Source organism: Sorex araneus, chromosome 1 (genome assembly GCF_027595985.1).
Source record: "Sorex araneus isolate mSorAra2 chromosome 1, mSorAra2.pri, whole genome shotgun sequence".
NCBI lineage: Eukaryota > Metazoa > Chordata > Mammalia > Eulipotyphla > Soricidae > Sorex > Sorex araneus.
Window position 1 is genome coordinate 39,764,616 of NC_073302.1, and position 20,516 is coordinate 39,785,131.

At 45.3% G+C, this 20,516-nt stretch overlaps 1 protein-coding gene across 1 annotated transcript; it reads left to right on the plus strand.

Moving 5' to 3' along the window:
• The first annotated feature begins 321 nt into the window (after nt 1-321).
• Nucleotides 322-19,537, plus strand: SPATA31F1 (SPATA31 subfamily F member 1). The gene is made up of 6 exons (XM_055125344.1): nt 322-462; nt 1,141-1,186; nt 1,873-1,933; nt 2,917-5,737; nt 6,113-6,305; nt 19,434-19,537. Exons 1-6 carry the CDS (start codon nt 322-324, stop codon nt 19,535-19,537), a joined length of 3,366 nt encoding a protein of 1,121 aa, XP_054981319.1.
• The last annotated feature ends 979 nt before the right edge of the window (nt 19,538-20,516 follow it).

Genomic DNA, 20,516 nt, shown 5'->3' on the forward strand with positions numbered 1-20,516 from the left:
CCCGTTTTTTTGGTATGGGTCATCCGATACATAGGAGAGAGCTGTCACCTGGGCTTCAGGGTGTGAAGAATGAAGAGAAAGTGGGAACTGAGAGTGGATAACTTTAGTCCCTGGCTAAAACCAGGAATTCCCCCCCCTTAAAGAAAGGGCTAGAACACAGTACCTCCTTGAGAAACAGGAGGCTTTGTGATGCACTGTCGGTCCTGGTTCCGTCCTCCGTGAGGTTACCATGACACAGCACCGTGTTGAAGAATTAAGCACCGGGACTCTGACGGCCTAGAGACATGTGACGGGTCTCCTCAGATGGGTGAGGTCTAGGCCATGCTGAGCCCTACTTTTGTTCTGTGGGATGTTGGCTATCCCCTATATACCTTTGGCTCTATTTTTATTATTATCCTGCTTATCTGGCAAGTGAAAAAGAATTATCATAGAATAATGGAACCTAAAAGGAGCTGCTGCCGGGTAGGGAAAAAAACTACGATCCCATTCAACTTACTAAGCCTCAAAGAAGAATCTTTTAGCAATCAGTGTTTCAACTTGACATTAATAGATAAGTTTAATACCATATCTTGTTTATGTACTTTCCATCTCAGAGCTCAGATCACTGATCCCCAGGAAACCCCAGGAGAATATTCTGATTGAAATATCAATTGAAATATCTATCTGCCTTAGGTAGAGAGCTATCTGACACTTAATCTGCCTCACAAGATACAAAAGGTCATCTAATATGGTGGATTATTCTGTGTGGCAGACTATTAAGACAGATATATTGCCTGTGGGTATCTCTAGGCAGGGCTTGGGGAACCATAAGTAGGTAAAGATTGAACCTAGACCACCTACCTGCATGTGGAGCATGCGCTATGTCTTATCAGCTATTCCTTGGTCTTTCTCTATTCTTTCGTCATGATCCTCACATTACCCTGGAATTTAATGGGAAGTTTAGGCTATGGAGACACCTCAAAATATTCAGAAAAGAGAAAAATGAGAAATGTTTGGCTTTAAAAGTGTATAAAATATATAGGAACAAGAATTAAAATAGAGGCAGACTAATGGGGACTAGGAAAATTCTTTTTCCTTTTTCTTATTTTGGACAAAGAGAAATGTGTCCAAGCTTCACATATAAACTCTTTGTCTTTTAAGCGTCACTGGAAAGCCAGACAGAGGGAAAGAAATTCAGCATCGAAAGGTAAAATGCCATTCTCTCCCCTCATCCCCTGCACTGTGGGAGAGTTTTCCATGGATCTTGTCCTTCGAAAACTCCTGGTGCCAGGAACCAGGTGTTCTGACCTGATTTTCATTTCCACAATTGACAATTCTCCCAGGAGACTTTCTTGGGTCATAACCTAGGAATGTTACAAAACCCTCCAGCTCTTTTCCTGGGAGTTAGGCTGATGAAGTAGAGCCAAGGTCTTTAACCGTAATCTGCTGCTTTTATGACTCTGTGGAGTCACTTTGTCTTTCTGTTGCCTTATAGGCATCTGATGTCACTCAATGTGGCTGTGACCAAGTGGCTAAGACACCAGAGAGCACATGTTACTGGTGAAGTTGTCTACAGGAGGGTCTTAGACACTTGGATGTTGGGGTTTCTAGTATCCCTTCACCCAAAGATCTGCACCTTTCTTTTTGTCTATTTTGTTTTGTTTTATTTTGGTGCCACACCTGGCAGTGCTCAGGGCTTACTCCTGAATCTGCGCTCAAGGGTCACTTGTCACAGGGCTCAAGGGACTATATGGGGTTGCAGGGGATCGAACCCAGGTTGACCACATACAAGACAAGAACACTAATTGCTGTACTATCGATCTGCCCCATTCTTCAGCTTGGTAAAAGACAATCCAAAATCCTCTCATGTAACACACTCTCCTGGTTTCTCAGCTAGGAGTCATTCTGAAGAAGAATTTGAGAAGCCAAAGAAGCTGCTTTCTGTGATTAAAAGGTGATTTACTGATACTGATCTTTATAATCTTCCAACTCTCTGCCTGGCCTGTGAAGATTTCTTATCTTGGCCGAGGACAGGGCTAAGAAGAGGGGTAAGGGCAGGGGCACACTGGAGCTGGAACACTGCTTGGGCAGGTTGCCAGGGCCCAAGAAATGAGAGGCCTCAAGCGAAGCACCCAGCTCTGCTCTGGGTTAAGCTCATGGTGGCCTTGGAATCCAGGGTGTGGCTGGATCCCATGAGAGTCCATGAAAGACTCTACACGCCTTTGCTGTCAGCCACCAGGGAAACTGTGCAGAAAATGGATAAATGAGTGCACAAATCAGTCACCATAGCCACAGTCTCTGTCCAGCCGCACCTTTCAGGGACAGGTGCCTGGGAGTCTGGCTGCTCCTGCTGACGGCTTCTCTAGTTCATCTTCAGGGACTCTAGTAGCTGACACAGCCGCCAGACAGAGGCCTAGCATTTTATCCTCTGCTTAAATGTCCAGAGAATGGGGTGGGCTCCCAAGAGAGACTGTGCTCACCCCACAGAATTCCCACTAGGACACATTGCCTCAGTGTGGAAGCACTGAATCAGACTGTGGGCCTTCTCATCCCCAAATGAGACTTATGCCAGGATCTACCTGCTCTCCTGGAGCTGCCCCATGGGCTGATCACCAGCTCCCTCCGGGGCAGATTCCCTTCCTCTGCTTCAGCTTTTTAACATGGGGTCGGTAAAAACCTCCTCCACTTCCCGACCATCATGTCCGGACACTTCCCTCTGGTTGTCAGGCACTTTGTCCACCAGTCCCTGTTCCTCAGACAGCAGTCCACTCCTATAGCATGTTTCTGGGGAAAAAAGCGGTGTTCCAGACAGCTATAGGGTATCGAGCCCAGGGTTGTTTATAGCCCTAGAGGAGAGCAGAGCCAGCCCCACGCCACACAGGCCCAAGCAGGTATATGCCACTCCCTCAATAACTGCTGCCCTGTTTCCTTCCCCAGCCAGGGCTGGAACCCTCACGAGGGAAGTGTGCGGCAACTCCTGTGCACAGATCCTGGCTGTGACATCTGCAATGATGTGGCTCTGGAGATTCAGCAGCTACTGGCAGGTGAGCAGACTCCAATCTCCAAAGATGCACAGAGGCCATCACAGAGCTCTTCCTGCCCAGAGATTATGTCCAGATCTACTGTGACTTTTGAGCAGACTTTGGAGCACTGTTCCTTGTCACACTCCAACGATCTGGTACTTCCATCTGCTATCCGTGTGATGTCACACTACAGACACCAGAGCTCCGTCACCCAGTTGTGTGCCACGTCACCTTGTGCAGTCCGCATCCATGATTACTGGGCTGAGCATGATCAGCTAAGGCAGGAACTTCAAGTCACAGAGGTAACCTACGACTCCAAGTCTAGATTTTCTTCAGAGCCTAAAGAGTCTACAGTTTCAGTGTGCCAACAGACAACAGTGCTGAAAGTCCCAGGAAATATCTCAGAAAATCAAGGAACAAAGCTTGAGAATTCCTCTCCCTCGATTTACACACCTTTGGCTGTGAATCAGGATGTAACTGCCAAGGCCCTGGCACACCCTATGGCCATGCACATGGTCACTCACCCACCAATCCTTAGTCCTGAAATCCTGAGGCTACTTGAAATACATGTAAAAAAGTGGATGCACTTCCAGAAGTGGGGGCTTCCTAGACGAGTGGAGGAGTCAATGAGGCAGTTTATGCCACACCCACCACTGTTTCACCAGCCTGTAAACAACCAACCACTTTCTCTCATCCAGAAGTGTACTTCTAATTTAGCTATTGAAAGATTTGGGACTATATCTTACCAGACCTGGGGTTCATGTATGGCTGGCCAGCCCACCCAGGCCTTCTGGGTTTCAGAATGGTCCATAATTGATCCAACACATAAATACCACTGTCAGCGAATCCAGAACCATCTATCTCTAGTCTTACCATCTCAAGCTTTTAAAGACTTAGGTACTTTCTATACACTTCCTGGCCAACAGATTAATGATTCAATGAGCAATTTGCAGCAGAAATACAGACAGCTCTTTTGTGGCCTCCCTTCTTTGCATAGTGAGTCCCTGGTTGTAAACATCTTGGGTTCTCAAGAATTCTCCATGGACAGGAGTGTATCTAAAATGCCTATGAAGGATCATTTTCTCTTTCAAGAGCTCTCTCTTAGCCCCTTGCTTCCTAAAATTCCACCCCAGTCAGTCCAACCTTCTTCCCAACCATCTTCAAATGAGATCCCCTCATCAGAACACCAGGAAACTCAGAATAATGTCCCATTTTTGACTCCGACCGAGTGTGAAGCTTTGGAGTGGCACTTGCTACAGAAGCAATTCCAACTGCAGTGGGGCTTGCCAGTGATTTTGCAAGGCTCTCAGCATGTCCTGAGCCCCATGCAACATCTGCCCTATGACAAATCCCCATCCCCTGGAACAGTGGAAAACTCTTGTGGGGAGAAGACTACCTCAATCCTCAGAAGGGGATTATTATTCTTTCCAGAGCATTCCAGGAGGCCACTGGATTTTCACCTCCAGAGGCAGTTGATTCACCAACGCTGGGGCTTGCCCCTGAAGATCCAGCAGTCCAGACAGCTGGTTCTGTCCCACAATGACCATAAGCCTCTGTCATGGAGAAGCCCAGGAGAAGACACCAATGTGGGTGTCTGTCAGTCTACAGACCTAAAAGCTGCTCTAGCTGGTGAGTCATTTTCACACATCATGGACACAGAATTAGTCTACGTGCCACACTTGTTTGCCCAGGCCAAGGCCGTATTACAGAACCACATAAACTCAAAATGTGGGCAGATTCTCCAGGGCAACGTCCCTATCTGTATGTATAGTTCTGGGAAGCATAGTACTCCTGAAGATTTGCAAGTAACTTCTTTCACCTGTGTGCCAGAAAGCAAGACCTTGGAGCTACAGGCAGCAACTGACCCAGATTCACAAGGCAAGTCAATACCCAGGAGTCGGGTTGGCCTTGATCAACAGCAACAAGACCCATCAGATGTAGTCCCTGAACACCCTAAGATACCCCAAATCCTGTCTAAGGGAGCCCTTGAGAAACTGGAGATGACTTTAAAGCACAAATATCTGACCTTCTTGTCAGGGCTGCCCACTCTTTATTATGTGGCTCTCTCCAGGGCCGTGTCCCCTGAATCCATTGCCCAAGCTATAACCATAAAGACGGTGCCTAAGCCTGAAGAACGCATAGCAGAACCTCAATCTCAGAAGACATCATCAAAAGAACAAATGAAAGAAGCAACTGAGGCAACTGAGCTGGTGAAAGTAGAAAGCGAACCAGAAATTCCTAGCTCCATCTCGGTCAAGAAACCCATCTTGGACAAACTCAAATTTCATCTAAAAAAGAAGATTCTGGAGGCACAACTGGGAATACCTATAAAGGCAAGAGCATCCAGGGAAATAATTCTAGCAACCCCAGAGGACATAACTGAAATAACCACACAGGAGCCTCCTGAAAGTTTAAGCCAACAGGAGAAAGTATTGTCCAACAATCTCACCGTCCCAGCAGATACATCTTGTGACCCGGATCCAGATCAGCTCCACCATAAAAAACAGCTGGGTATTGAGTTAAAGGCAGTGCAGCAGAATCAGAAGCAATCTCTTGTCAGTGAAGCACCCCAGGGTTCCAACAACTGGGTCTCCAAGATATCACAGCCCAGTGGGGACATGACAGAGGCCCAGGTGCTTTGTGTTCAGCTGGAAGCCAGTGTGAGCAACCCCATCGTAGAAGAGCCTTCAGATCATGAGCCTCATAGCTCTGGCAAAAGCATGGACTCAGCCCAGGTCTCCACACTGGCAGGAAAGGAAGAAGATAGAGAGAGACACAAAAGTGTGGGTGACCAGGGAGAAGGGGATGCTGGGTTTATACTATCCTCAATAGGAGAAAGTCTCTCTGCTGAATCCCACAATCAAGAAAGAACACTTCTGAATAAAACACTATTTAGTCACCGACACCAAAGCCATGGCTTTCTCCAGGATGCGCCCTGTCCACACAGTCCCCAGGATTACCCTCAGCTTCCAAAGCAGCCTCTAGGAACCCATGACAGAAAACACTCTGAGGAGAGTAACCTGAGAGGCAGCCAAACCAAAGAAAATGTCATTCTCAGACCTGTAAGGGTTGCTCAGTATGCCCAGTCCACGCGGCCCCACCTGTCTCAGGGCCAGGCTCTCCTGAAACAACCCCTTCAGAGAAAGCCACTGCAGGGCCAAACATTGCAAAATCGGGTTGTGCAAGGCCAGAGAATGCCAGTCCCTACTCACAAGAGGCCCAGCCTTGCAGAATCTGGCTTGAGAAGTAAGATGAAATCCTTTCTTCACTCTATTAACCCCCCCAAGACTATAGCCAATAAGCGTGAGGAGCACATGCTCTATCTAACAGAGAAAGTAACCAGAAAAGAAAATGTTCAAAGGAACCTGGCTCCAGCCAAGAGTCTCATGGAGCAAAGAGGGAAGCCCAAGGTCCAGTGTTCCCCCACTCAGAAGCAGGTGAGCGTGGCCTCTCTGCATGGCCCCCGTTGCCCAGACAGTAAGCTTCAGCGCCGCTCCTGCTCCCACCAACTCCACTCTGCCTCAGCCCCGGGTCCTCCTCGCCACTGCCCTCGGCACTGTCCTCGAAGGGCTTTGTCACCTAACTAAGGAACCTACCATAACTCAACTCACTTTGGAGGGAAGGCTGGTCTTCTCAAAAAGACTGGCACAATCAAATGAGTCTGTGGGTTCTTGGGGTCTGCGTCCCATGAACAGAACCTCTCCTGTCAATTTTATTTTCATATGTAGGTGGGCTAGAGCACCATTCATAAAGCACTTATTTCTCTAAGCGAGAGTTGTCTGTCTGCTCCGTCTCTCCACTGTGACTTTTTATTTTTTTATTTTTTATTTTTTTGGCTTTTTGGGTCACACCCAGCGATGCACAGGGGTTATTCCTAGCTCATGCACTCAGGAATTACTCCTGGCGGTGCTCGAGGGACCATATGGGATGCTGGGAATCGAACCCGGGTTGGCCGTGTGCAAGGCAAACGCCCTACCCGCTGTGCTATCTCTCCAGCCCCCACTGTGACTTTTTAAAAGGAGGTTAAAAGAGCCTTCTTCCAAGAAAGGCGCTTTAGTCCACACTTAAGCTAGGTTGGTTTTCCACACAACTCCAAGCCTCACTTGAGCAGTTAAAAAAGGGACTTCCAAGGGCTGGAGAGAAAGTTACAGGGGACAGGATGCTCACATAGACCCAGGTTTGGTCTCTGGCATCCCATATGGTATCCCAAGCACTGCCAAGATTTATTCTTGAGTGCATAACCCCTGAGCATCATTCGGTGTGGCCCAAAAACTTATAAAAAAAAAAGTGGGGAGAAGGCCCAGGGGACTTGAGCAGTTCAGAAGGAGGGCCTTGTCTAAGGTGCATTGAGGGTAAAGTCTGGCTTGGTTTCTACCATGGCTCCCCGCAGTGTTCCTTGGCCCAGGAGCAATGCAGACAAGAGGATAGTACTGGTAAGTAGTCAGGAATCTCACAGGTAAAGAAAATCTCTGACAATACCTAATATGCCCATACTCAAGAGGGAAAGGATTTTAGTGAAATATTAGAGTGCTCCAGCCTTGAGGAGATGGTTGGTATTTATCAAGAGCATACAGCTAATATTATAGGAGGTCAGAAGCACACTTTATCTTTCCTCTCTTACCAATCAGCTATTCTTCGGGAGTACTCACTGTAAAGGTTACATAGAACAATTGACTCCTGGAATAAAGATCACAGCAGGATATGGAGAGCCTTTCTCCTTGCTTCCAGTTGTAGATAGGAAGGGAGATCAAAAGAGGGGACCTTGTTGATGAAGCTCTGAGCACCTAAGTTCGTGGTCTTACATCTTCCTAGGCATAATAAGGGAGAAAAGTCAATGGTCTGCATTGAGAATAATCAAAAGCCAGGAAGTCAACCCAAGGTTCAAGTCGTTCTTAGGTGGATTTCAGTCCGCTTGCCCATAGTGTGGTAAAGGAGTATCAAGTTAAGCATGGAATTTTCTTGTAATGAGCCACACATAAGAATTATTGTAACTCAGTACATGAGTTACAACTGGCAATTGTTCCTTCCTGTTTGATTCTATACCACCTACACCTAGATCCTTCTCACCTGTCACCATTGCCTCTGAATATTCACACAAGTGGTTATGGATTTCACGTATATTACACAGCACTGAACTCAACCGCTGCATTCCCTCCAGGATTTACTCGTGTCTTCTCAGTGAATGACTCCTGCCTTTTCTTCAGTCAATGACTACTTCATATTCCCCTAACCAAGCCCTAGATTTCCATCATCTTTCCCCACCCTTCTGCCTTCTGCATTATACATTATACCTATTACTTTTCAGAAAGTATGAGAAGCAGTCGCCTGAATTGTCAAAGAAAGACCCTTAGTGATTTTGTAAAATGAACTTACAACCACCAGACACTGAAAACAAGGAATCAAGGAATCTTGAATTATTTTTAATTTTTTCAAAGGGGACATACCCAGAGGTACTGAGGGTTAGGGGCCTGCAGCAAGTTGCACCGAGTGGGAATGGCAGTACAGTGCTGTGAAGGGGCCTGAGGTGCCAGAGATTGAACTCAGGGCCTCACACATGCCAGTATTTGCTAACCTATTTGAGCTTTTTCCCTGCCCAGGAATCTAGAATTCAATGTCATACATGAGATGCCTAATCACATTAAGTTGCTCAGAACTGAAATGGAACAGTGACACCCTTCACCTCCCCGGGAACACCTCATAATATGCTATTTCAGGGGAATATTGATTAATTAAACTATAACAGAAAATTCTCTGAAACCATTGCAATGACATAGAGAAAGTCAAAAATCTGAGAGGTGGGGCTGGAGCGATAACACAGTGGGTAGGGTTTTTGCCTTGCACTCAGCCAATCTGGGTTTAATTCCCAGCATCCCATGTGATCCCCTGAGCACTGCCAGGAGTAACTCCTGAATGCACAGCTAGGAGTAACCCCTGTGCATTGCTGGGTGTGACCCAAGACATTAAAAAGAACAAACAAAAAAATCAGAGGTAATCTGAGATGTAAACAGCTGCTAAGAAATATAAATCCACTTCTCCAAACTTTATTCAACTATATTATTTTTGTTGTCATGGTTTGGTTTGGTTTGTAAAAAGTAAATATATTAGCTATTAAATATAAAAATTCAAGAGCTGGAGAGATAATGCAGGGGTGAAGGCACTTGCTTTGTGTATAAAGGCACTTGCCTTAGACACAGCCAATTCAAACTTAATTTCTGCCACCACATATGACCCCTCAGCACTTTCAGGTGAGATCCCTGAGCACAGCACCAGAAATAAGTCCTCTTCAGCTTCAGGTATGGCCCAAAAACAATACAGCAAGCAAACATTTTTTAGAAACCCTGTTAATCTTTTTAGTTAACAGTAGATATATAATAATCACATTCCCTTGAACCCCTGAGAGGACATGAGCCATGCTCTCCTACCTTCTGTTTGTTGGGGTGGGGATTGAAGCCCTAGACTTTAAGGCCATTGCAACCAGGGGTGTGGCTCAGTGGTAGAAGACTTGACTGGCATGTAAGGCTCTAGGCCCAATTTGTGGCACCAAAATCAAAGCAAAAACTCAAATGATAAGAGGGCCATGGCAGAACAGCATAGCTTAAAGTTGTGCTTATGCTCTTCCATGTTAGATTAACTATACATAACAGATTTAGATTTATTCATTTCCTTTTGGAAGGACACTTCTGGCTAAAGTAACCATAAAATGATTTCAGAGAAATACCGTAAGTGTGAAAAGAGAGCAGCAAAATTATAGTAAGAAAAACATTACAAAATCCTTCAGCATGTGTTTTGATAATTTTCAGGCCAAATGTGTGACCCTTAGAGAGGATGCAGATTTTAAGGTCAAAGTCACAAAAATGGAATGTGGAAAATATTAAAGTTAGAACCTTAATATACTTTGGGGTGGGAGGGCACAGCACCAGGGCAGGGAAACAGGGAGGGGTGGGAATGGTTAACACCAGGCAGTGCTCAGGGCTTACTCCTGGCTCTGTGCAGTGCTCAGGGGACCATATGTGATGCTGGGGATTCAAGCCAAGATTGGACACATGCCAGTAATTTGACTTAATTCCTGTGCTTTCTCTCAGGAGTCTAGAACTCTAACATCTGGCATGTTTAACAACATTGCTATGCTTATTTCTTCATCTGAGAAAGGGGAATAACTATATCCTTAGCAATAAGTTAAATTACTACTAATGTGCTAATAGTTCCCAAAATAATTTCTTTATTCTAGTATTTCCCTGACCTCCAACTCTATATAGCTTCAACTCCAAAAGTGCAGGGGCCAGAGGTGGAAAATGACTACTTTCTCCAAAGACAATGCAAATTAATCTAACACTTTCAAACACCATTCCACCAAAGCATCAATTTCAGGATATGGTATCACTAAACAGCAGGACTTTTTTTTTTTCTGACTACAGATCAAATCAGTCACTGGGTTCTAATTTTAGTGTATCTTGGCTTGGCCCCTTTTTCTTTATTTTCAGTTCATCTGTAGCTGTTATAGTTTGTCACCCTTTCCTAAGAAATTAGGGTAGTATCTCATGTCCCAAGAGCCTAGAATGACAGCTGACATATAGGACCTGGGAATGTGACACAGTAGAAAGTGCCTGCAAAGTGAGGCAGTGAGTTTAATTCCTGGCACTGCCCCTCACTTCACTGAAGGAATCACTGGCACTGACACATGTGATTCCTGGTGCCACAACAAGTGCAATCCCAGGCATTCCACATCCAAGTGTGCAACTTCTAGCAATGCAACAAGTGTGTGATACCAGAATGCCAGAGTGTGACCCCCAACCCCATAAAGCTAAAATAATTAATATGTGGTTAAACCTTAAGAGTATTTTAGTCCAAAATTTAGAATGAGAAATTTTAAAAATACAAAAAAAAAAACAAAATGTAGAGTGAGGAAGCATAAAAATTATCACATCGATTTGCTGAGTGCTGTGATATGTGGGGTTTTGCCACAGGACCCCACACATAAGCTGATGAGAAGTACCCTAGGGTCACCCAAAAGTCAGTTAAAATTACCTTAAGTGGCATTTTACATTCAACAATTAAAATATCTGAGTACTAACTGTGTGCCAGGAACTATGCTAGACATAACAGTCTGTCTCCATGGAGATACTGATCTGGTGGGGTAGAGTCTCACATGCCCAAGTTATCTAATCAACCGGTACAAATGGATCTCCATATTTATCTCAAAAGTGAACGGGTTCCTTGACGACTGCCCACACACCTTTCAGTCACACAAATCTGCTCCAATCACAATATTTTCCACATTAGCAGCAACTTTCTCTTGCTAGTTCAAGCCCCAAACACTGATGTTATATTGTAGTTTTACCTCTTAATAGTCCACATCCCAGCCATTGAAAATCTTATTGTCTCAAATTAAAAAATTAATTCAGAAGATGGCTACTTCTCACTCCTTCTGCTCCTGAAATACTGTTAATAGTATCACAGCTAATCACCAAGCTTCTTCCTGATCGTACCTCCTAGGTCTATTATGAACAAACGCTATATCCCCAGGGTGGATCTGGCTACAGATGATTAATTGACTGATGTAGTAATGCACATAAAACTCTAAAACCAAGATCACCAAGGAAATAAAGGAGATATCTAAGACTCTTGGATATTAAAACACTAAAATTCTGGAAGTAGGTTTGATTCCCCAGTACAGCATATGTCCCCAGAGCACCTCCAGTAGTGATCCCTGAGCACAGAATCTAAAGTTCTCCCCTGAGCACAGCCCAAAAACAAACACCACAACTAAAGAATTGTGACACTCCTAGTGAAAATCACAACAAAATGTGTAAGCACTAAAAGCAAGGGTGTGTCCCCTCTGCTCATCCCCTTCCCTCACCCCAACTGGCTGCCAGTCATCACAACATCAACAGAGGAAAAGGAAGGGAGTGAGGAAGCCAAGAGAGGAAAGGAAAAACGTGACCAACTGTATGAAAAGCTACAAATTAGCAAGATGAAGGCTAAGAATGAACCATTAGATTAAAAACATTAAAGATGCTTTATTGCCTTGAGAACAGATTTGGATAAATGATGGTGAAGGCATGACTGAAGTGGATGCAAGGAAAAATTAGATAATTGGTTATAGTAATCATATCAACTCCTTAAGGAGATTTGCTTCACAGAGGTGCAGATAAGTCAAATAGCTGTAGGTGGGAATAGGCTGCAGAGAGGAATCTTATTAAAGATGAGAAACCGTGTTTGCTATGAATATAAATTATGCAATCAAGAGAGATGGTGCAAAACAATGGAAGAACTGCTGGATTAATGTGATATTAGGTGAGGGGAAGAGAGCAAATGCCCAGTCCAGGGAAGATCTTGACTAAAAACACACTGCAAAGATCTCAAATGTGTAAATAGAGTGAATATAACATTAATGAGACAGTGTGCTCAGAATAGTTTCTCTTAAATCTAAGAGAATGAGTGCAAAAACTCCAAGGGGTAAGAAAGAAATGGCTTAAAGTTGGGTAAAGGAGGTAGGGTGGATTATTCACAACCAAAAATGTAGAGATGGATTTTGATGTACTCTAATGGTAACAGAAGTTACTATTAGAACCTTAGAACCTCCAGCATGAGAACTGGAGCAATAGCAGAGTGGGTAGGATGCTTGCCTTGCATAGAGTTGACCTAGATTCAATGCTTGGGTTGCCCTATGTTCCCCCAAGGACTGCCAGAAGTCATTCCTGAGCACAGAGTCAGGAATAAGCCCTGAGAACTGGAAGGTGTGCTCCCACCCCACCTAAAAAAAAAGAAGCCCAGGAGTGGATCTCCAACAGAAAAGCAGAAAAGGTGGTTGATGCTGCTCAAGTGTGTGGCTGTGCTGATCCAGTTCCCTCTGAAGACTAGAGCAGTGGGAGAGAGTTCAGACAAGTCTTAATTGCACGAAGCCTACAGGACAAAGTTAGAATCAGGAGCAGGTCAGTGGCCATCCTAGCATTTGACCAAGCACAGAGAGACATGAGGTGGAAGGAGAGACTGGGAAACAAACCAAGAAGTTGCTCTAAGTGAATGAAATGAACGTGTATTTTTGGTCACTCACTGTGTCTCAAAAGTTGACACCTCTACATTCCTATCTAAACTTCAGCAGAGGGAGCTAAGACTTGGGGTAACAATGAAAATACTGGAAATTCTATATGACATTTGGCAGAGAGAATTGTGCATGGCCCTGCCTCACCGATTTCTAAAGAAATCCCAGGTGAGGGGCTATAGCAATAGCACAGCGGGTAGCACGTTTGCCTTGCACGTGGCAGACCCAGGTTTGATTCCCAGCATCTCATTTGGTCCCCTGAGGACCACCAGGAATAATTCCTGAGTTCAGAGCTAGGAGTAACCCCTGTGCTTCGCCAGGTGTGACCTAAAAACACAAAAAAAAGAAACCCCAGGTGATTCATCCCACTGAACAAGAGGACTCCATTTCTCTGACAGGACCCCAGTGCTTAGTCCAATGTGTCTGCCACTGTCAGGATTCAGAAAAACAAGGCTGGGAAGAAGAATAAACATGCATTTCTGCTGATTCGAACTGTGTTTCAATACTGGGGTTGAAAGCCCAGCTCTGTGGAACCACCAGGGTAAGGGGTCCAGACGCCAGCCTGCTGAGCCATGTCCTCCAGGTGTTTTCCTAAAGCTTCCAGAGATCACAGGAGGTCTCGTGACAGGCACATCCTCCCTGCCTGGCGGGAGCTGGGAGGGAGTCACACAACACAGAGAGGAGGAGGAGGCCACCGTGAAAAGAACTGACGGGGAAGGGTCAGTGTCAGGTGCGAGACCGAGGTTAGTGCACACACATCCTGGCTTAGGTGGACCAGGTCCTTCCCATGATCCCCACCCCTCACCCCCTACTTCCCCACCAGGCTCATACCTGCCCAGAGAAGCATGAGTACAAAGTGCTAACCTTAGAAGTCCTACAAGTCAGAATCCTGTGGGATTTCAGAGAAGGATCTGGAATTGAAGCCCTCAGCATTCTGACTTCTCAGCAGAGTCAGAACTGAGAGACAAAGACTCAGAGCCTGTGGCTTAGGCAAGAAGAATGTCTCGCTCAGGCATAACCTTCTCCCTCCTGTTCCCTCTAGGCCAGAGAGATAAAATCAGAAAACAAGACCCTCATGGAGAGCACAAACAAGAGTCACTACACTGGAATTGATGGTAGCTGCTGGGAATTAGATTATTTTTCTTTTGCTTTGTTTTGAGCCACCCCATCAGTACAGAGAGCTACTCTTGGTTCTATTTCCAGAGGTCAGTCTCCACTCTGTACCGGGGGACCATGCGGGGCTAGGATTCAACCAGACCTCTGTATGCACCGCACGCACTCGGCTTGTTGAGATATCTCCCCAACCCGTATGTCAATTCTTCCTTGGAAATTTGGAGTTCTCCTTTGAGGTAGCCCCTTGTCATGGTAAATGGCTCTGCCCTTCTGGAGCCTTTTGCCTGAGCTCCCCACAAGGCACTTCAGAATTTTCCACAGGGAATTTCAGTCTTCTCACTATCTGCGGTGGAGGAGACAGACTTTGCACAGACTCTTCTCTTTAATACTGTGTCCCAGAGGAGAGATTTTATGGCGTCTTCATTTTTTTCTCTGCTGCATGCATCCAACAGGAGAGGAAACAAACACATAAACTCTGTGGAGACGCTGCCTGAGGGGCCCTCTTCTCTTCATAGTCACCCAAAATCCCAGCACACCTGCACCTGCACCTTGGGCCCATGGCATAGGCCAACCTGTTTCACAGCTCAAGGACCTGAGTGGTTCCTGTGTCCACTGCAGAGAGGGGAGAGAAGAGAGGACACGCATGGCTTTAGGTGGGGAGATGGAACTAAGGTGGACACACAAAACCAGATCCGCTAACAGGCCTGACTGGGCTTGAATTCCCGCCCCAGAAACAGACTGCAGGGCCTAATACTTGATCTGGATGAGATCACACAGTGAAAAGGGGGGCCTGGCAAGGGGCCAGAGGAGCACAGTCTTTCCAGAATGAGGGGTAGGTGCTGCCAACTGGCCCCCTTTCCCGCCTTGTCCTCCCCACCCCTGCAACTCTCTGGGTCCATGGCCAGGCACAGTACATATTGGGGGATTTCCACAGTGTAGCCTTCCCAAGGTCAAGCCAACTGCAGAGGCCATGGGGGCAAGACCCCAGCAGTCAGCTTGACCCAAGGGATTACAGACTTTGGAAGGGAAGCAATGGGAACAAAAGAGATTCCATGGAGTAAAATGTGCTGGCAGCTGGGGGTGCAGCAAGGGAGAGGGATCAGGTGAGGGGAAAGAGCAGAGCAGAACCTCACACAGCCAGAGTCCCACGGAGTGGACGTGGATATCCAGCCACACAGAAGCATGAACAGAATGGGACAAACTCAGTGACGTCATGTAGAAATGCACCTGCATACTCATGAATGTGTGTATCTGCCTCTGCCATCACCTTCACACAGGCAGACACAGGCGCAGATGCACAAGTGCACACAGGGCTGGAGAGAGAGACCGGAGGGCGGGTGCTTGCCTTGCATGTGGCCGACCTTGGTTCACTCCCTGGTGCTATATATGATCCTCAAATGCTGCTCAGGTCCTCGACACAGAGTCAGTAGTAAACTCTCAGCACCTACAAGTGTGGTCCAAAAATACAAAAAATATATATATTTAAGCATATACAAAAACAAATGCACATAAACCAACCTAGACACCGCTTGTCTTGCAGATCCACAAACACAAACATAGTCCAAACACATCCTTCGAAGCTGCTCCCCGCCATACAGCCTCTTAGACCAGCTCAGACCAGACTTGTCTCTCCCTCCTCTAAACTCTGGTTTATCAGTTCTGTCCTGCTGCTTATCTAGTGTTCATGCGCACAGCTCTGATCTCAAAGAAACTTGTTTCTTTTCAAGGGAGGAGATAGAAATGACCAGGTCAGCCAATGATCCACTGGCTCTTCACAGCCCACCCCCCGCCCCGCAACCCCCAATCCCTGGGTCTTCCCAGTTTACTCAGGTCCTGAACCCCAACATCTTTGGAGCAGCTGACCAGACTGCACTTTGGTCACTTCAAGGTAATGTGGCCAAGTGCAACTCACTAAAATTCACACATGACTCCATTAAGCACTATGTCAGTACAATTCTAAACACAGTCCTGACCCTTGCCCTGGGTGTCTACACACTGAAGCTCATCCACACGGCACACAATCACACATATATCAAGGCCACTGTCACATTTGCATCCCAGGAATTCAGGGGCTCTTCGGTAGCCGCTGCAATGTCAGCAGCGTCCTTTGGTCCTGGAGGGCTCAATGCTCTGCTGGGAACCTAGGAGAATTGAAGTACTCAGACCCTTTGGCCCTGTTAGACATCCAACACTACAGGGGTCCAGCCCACCCCAAGCCCTGTTCCAAGATGAGCTAAAATTCCTGCCATAGCCCTCCCTCCCAGCCTGCCTGCCAAGCTGGGAGCATCTGTTGCACTAACTGCCATATGCTCGAGCGAGCACGGTATGATTTCAGGATGGAGCATAGGCAGAAAGCCTTGCAGGAGTGTGAGATCTTTGCCTTTTCCCCAAGTCTCTGCCTTTAAGGCACAGCAAGGCAGGAAGGGGAGGAGGCACTCAGACGCCCACGCAGGGTTCTTCCTGAGTGGTGGGAGCCCAAGAGGAGGGTGCCACCGGCTCGGAGAGGATGGCCTGGGTGGGATCTGGGAGAGAGGAATAGGGGCACCTCCTGGGGGATCTCTTCAGGGTAGCAGCTGGGTCATGTGGTCCTGGAGGGTCTGCCGTCTGGAGGGAGTGGCCTAGAGGCGGGTGGTTGGGAGTAGGGCATGGATGCACTGCCCAGGGTGTCCCCTGGAAGTGACAGTTTGGCCATGAAATTGAGAATGTTCTGCTGCTGCTCTGAGGAATACCGTCAACCCCATTAGCTAACTTCTCTTCCTGCTTTAAGCTTTCAATATGGTGGTAAGTTACGTTCATGAAGTCAGTCAAATCATGCTGAAGCCACAGATGGAGATATACACACACACGCACACGCGCACGCATGCATGGATCTCTCTTTTTTCTTTTTAACTTTTTTATTGAATCATTGTGAAATAGACACTTACAAAGCTGTTCATGATTGGATTTCAGTCATACAGTATTCCAACACTCATCCTTCCACCAATGTACATTTCCCAGCACTAGTGTCCCCAGGTTCCCTCCCATCCCCCCCATCTGCCTCTATGGCAGGTGCGTTTCTCTCTCTCTCTCTCTCTCTCTCTCTCTCTCTCTCTCTCTCTCTCTCTCTCCCCCACTCCTCCTTCTGGCATTGTGGTTTGCAATATTGATACTGAAAGGTTATCAAGAATATCCCTTTACCTACTTTTAACACTCAGTTTTTGTCCAGCATGATCATTCCCAGCTATTATTGTCATACTGGTCTCTTCTCTATCTTACCTACCATCAGCCCCCTACACACTTGTGGTTAGTTCCAACCATTGACCAGTCCTTCTAACCCCTGTTTTCCCTGACCATGGATATTAGCCTTCTAATATATATATATACATATATATATGTATTATAGTATATATAATGTATCTTATATATATATATACCACAAATGAATACAGTCATTCTATATCCTTCTCCTTCTGACTCATTTCAGTCAGCATGATACTCTCCATGTTCATCCATTTATAGGCACATTTCATGACTTCATTTTTCCTAACAGCATGCATGCCTCTCTTGAGATTGCACTAAGGCAAAGCTCAGGAATAGAACTAGAGCTCTTAGGATGATACTCACTTCTGATCTTTGCAGTCACCTGAACTTCCCTTCCTTCTCCCAATGCCTACTTCCTTCTCTTCTTTTTTCTTTTTGGGTCACACCCGGCGATGCACAGGGGTCACTCCTGGCTGTGCACTCAGGAATTACCCCTGGTGGTGCTCAGGGGACCACGTGGGATGCTGGGAACCGAACCCGAACCCGGGTCAGCCGCGTGCAAGGCAAACGCCCTACCCGCTGTGCTATCACTCCAGCCCCGCCTACTTCTTGGTGTGAGGAACAATAGAGAGAATGGTTGCTCACAGTACACCTGAGAAATTACAAGATTCTCTTTAACTTCTCCAAATGCGTGTATTTGTACTGATGCTCAAGAACAGCAATGAGATAGGACTTTCTCAGCTTGCAAGTTAACGAGCTATTCTGTTATTGTTTCAGAAAAAAACGAGCTATTCTGTTATTGTTTCAGAAAACTATTAGCTGCTAATCTCTTTTTCCCAAGCAGAAAACACAAGACTTCTGACTCCAATATAATGGACTTAATTACTCTTACACAATCAAGCTTGAATTTTAGCATTTTTTTTCACTTTTGGTATTGACACAGGATTTGTGATAGATACCGAATACATATTAGGATGTGTTACAGATGAAAAACACTGAGTTTTGGGAATTCTTACTTTTGTAATAAAATAAGCCTGGTCTTTGCTAGGGGGAGGTGTTACTTTATTTGTTAAGATTTCTTATTTTAAATAGAACTCAGAGGAATGGCCTCGAAAACAGTAAGGACCTTGAATTCTTGAAATAATCAGTAAAAACATTAGGCTCAAGATAAGTTACATCCTCCCAACAGTAAAGAAAAAGAAAAAAATGGCTGGTGAGAAAAAAAAACTGGCCTTCCCTGTACTACAAGGTATTTGAAGAGAGACACTAAGCTAAAAAAGAAAATTAATAATAAAGATTCCATGGTTTATATTGAACGATTATCTCTTTAACTAGTAAATGAAACTGGTGTTTCCTATTTCCTTAAAGAATAAGGAAAGGAAAGATATAAGATACTAATACAAGAGCAATGTAAATATTGGATAATCTGTGGTAACTTGAGAAAAGCTTTGAAAACCCTTCAGGGAACAGAGGCAGGTGGTGATAAATAAGAGTGGGAACAGGAAGTACAATAGTTCCATTTGGCTGAATGAAAGAAATGAGAGTAGGGGCTGGAGCAATAGCACAGCGGGTAGGGCGTTTGCGTTGCACGCAGCCGACCCGGGTTCGATTCCTGGCATCCCATATGGTCCCCTGAGCACCACCAGGGATAATTCCTGAGTGAAGAGCCAGGAGTAACCCCTCTGCATAGCCGGGTGTGACCCAAAAACCAAAAAAAAAAAAAAAAAAAGAAAGAAAGAAATGAGAGTAAAATGACAACCTAAATCCTTCCTTGGTACTGTTTGTAGAGACCATTTCTCGGGTGGCATGCAGGCCCTCCATCATGCCCATGATTTCTACTTCCTGATGTTCAGGCTTTGTTTAATCCCACTCTCTTCTGTGTAGGCAGAACTTTGATCTGATTCAAATAGACAGAACATAATAGAGGTGATAGATTGTCTTTCCTGTGGTTGCTTTACATGGTGTTAAGACTTGCTTTGACATATTTAATCAGTAGATTCACTTCTCTGACTTGATGAGTGGCTATGTCGGAAAAGCTCATGTAACAAAGAACCACAAGGTGTCTCTAGAAATTGTGAACGGCATTCAGACGTCAAAATCATTTCCAGATGACAACTGGCAAGATGCAAAGGCCCTGTAACCTGACTAAGCTTGGAATATTCTGCCTCACTCAAAAGTCACAAAGCCTCTAACAGTCAATTATATAGCAATGATGGAGGAAATGGAAATGGGATACTAAAGATCAGTTTTACTTTAAAATATTTTTTCTATGTTTTAATATACCTCGTGTTTCCATGAATTCAGTAGCTATGTCATGAATATAATTCACTTCACCTTTGGGGGATACAAAGAGGAATAGGAAATATAAGTACTACAGCATTTTTTGTATTCCTTATATCAGATACTAAATGTCATGTATCTCTAAGGCATTTAAATGTCACAATATCATCATGAGGTGTCATTGTTTGCATTATACAGATTTAGAAAGTGAAGCAAGAGTTTAAACAAACTTTCTGAGGCCATGTGACTAGTAACTGGAAGCTCCATCATTGACTCAGTTTGTTCAATCTTCAGCACCACTTGAGGATATGTAGGATCCCAGGTAAATCTGTTTTTGCAAGGGATATTGATTATTCAAACAATTTAGTTAATATATTTACTATAGGGGCTGGAGCAGTAGCACAGTGGGTAGGGCGTTTGCCCTGCACGCGGCCGACCAGGGTTCAATTCCCAGCATCCTATATGGTCCCCCGAGCACCACAGGAGTAATTCCTGAGTGCATGAGCCAGGAGTAACCTCTGTGCATCGCCGGGTGTGATCCAAAAACAAAAAACAAAACAAACAAACAAACAAAAAGATATGTACTATAAAATAAAACAATTCCATTAATATATGTATTACAAAGTTAATGGCCACATTGGAGAAACAATGCTTTATTAATGAATATTTGGGTAATGGGTAACATTTATATATATATTTGTAAACTCACATGATTATACATTAAGGCTGGAGTGATGACTCAAAGGGCTGCAGTGTATGTTTGGCACCTGAAGGCCTAGGTCTGATTCCCATAACCACTTCACACCCATTAAAATGCTTAAAATCAGGGGCTGGAGCGA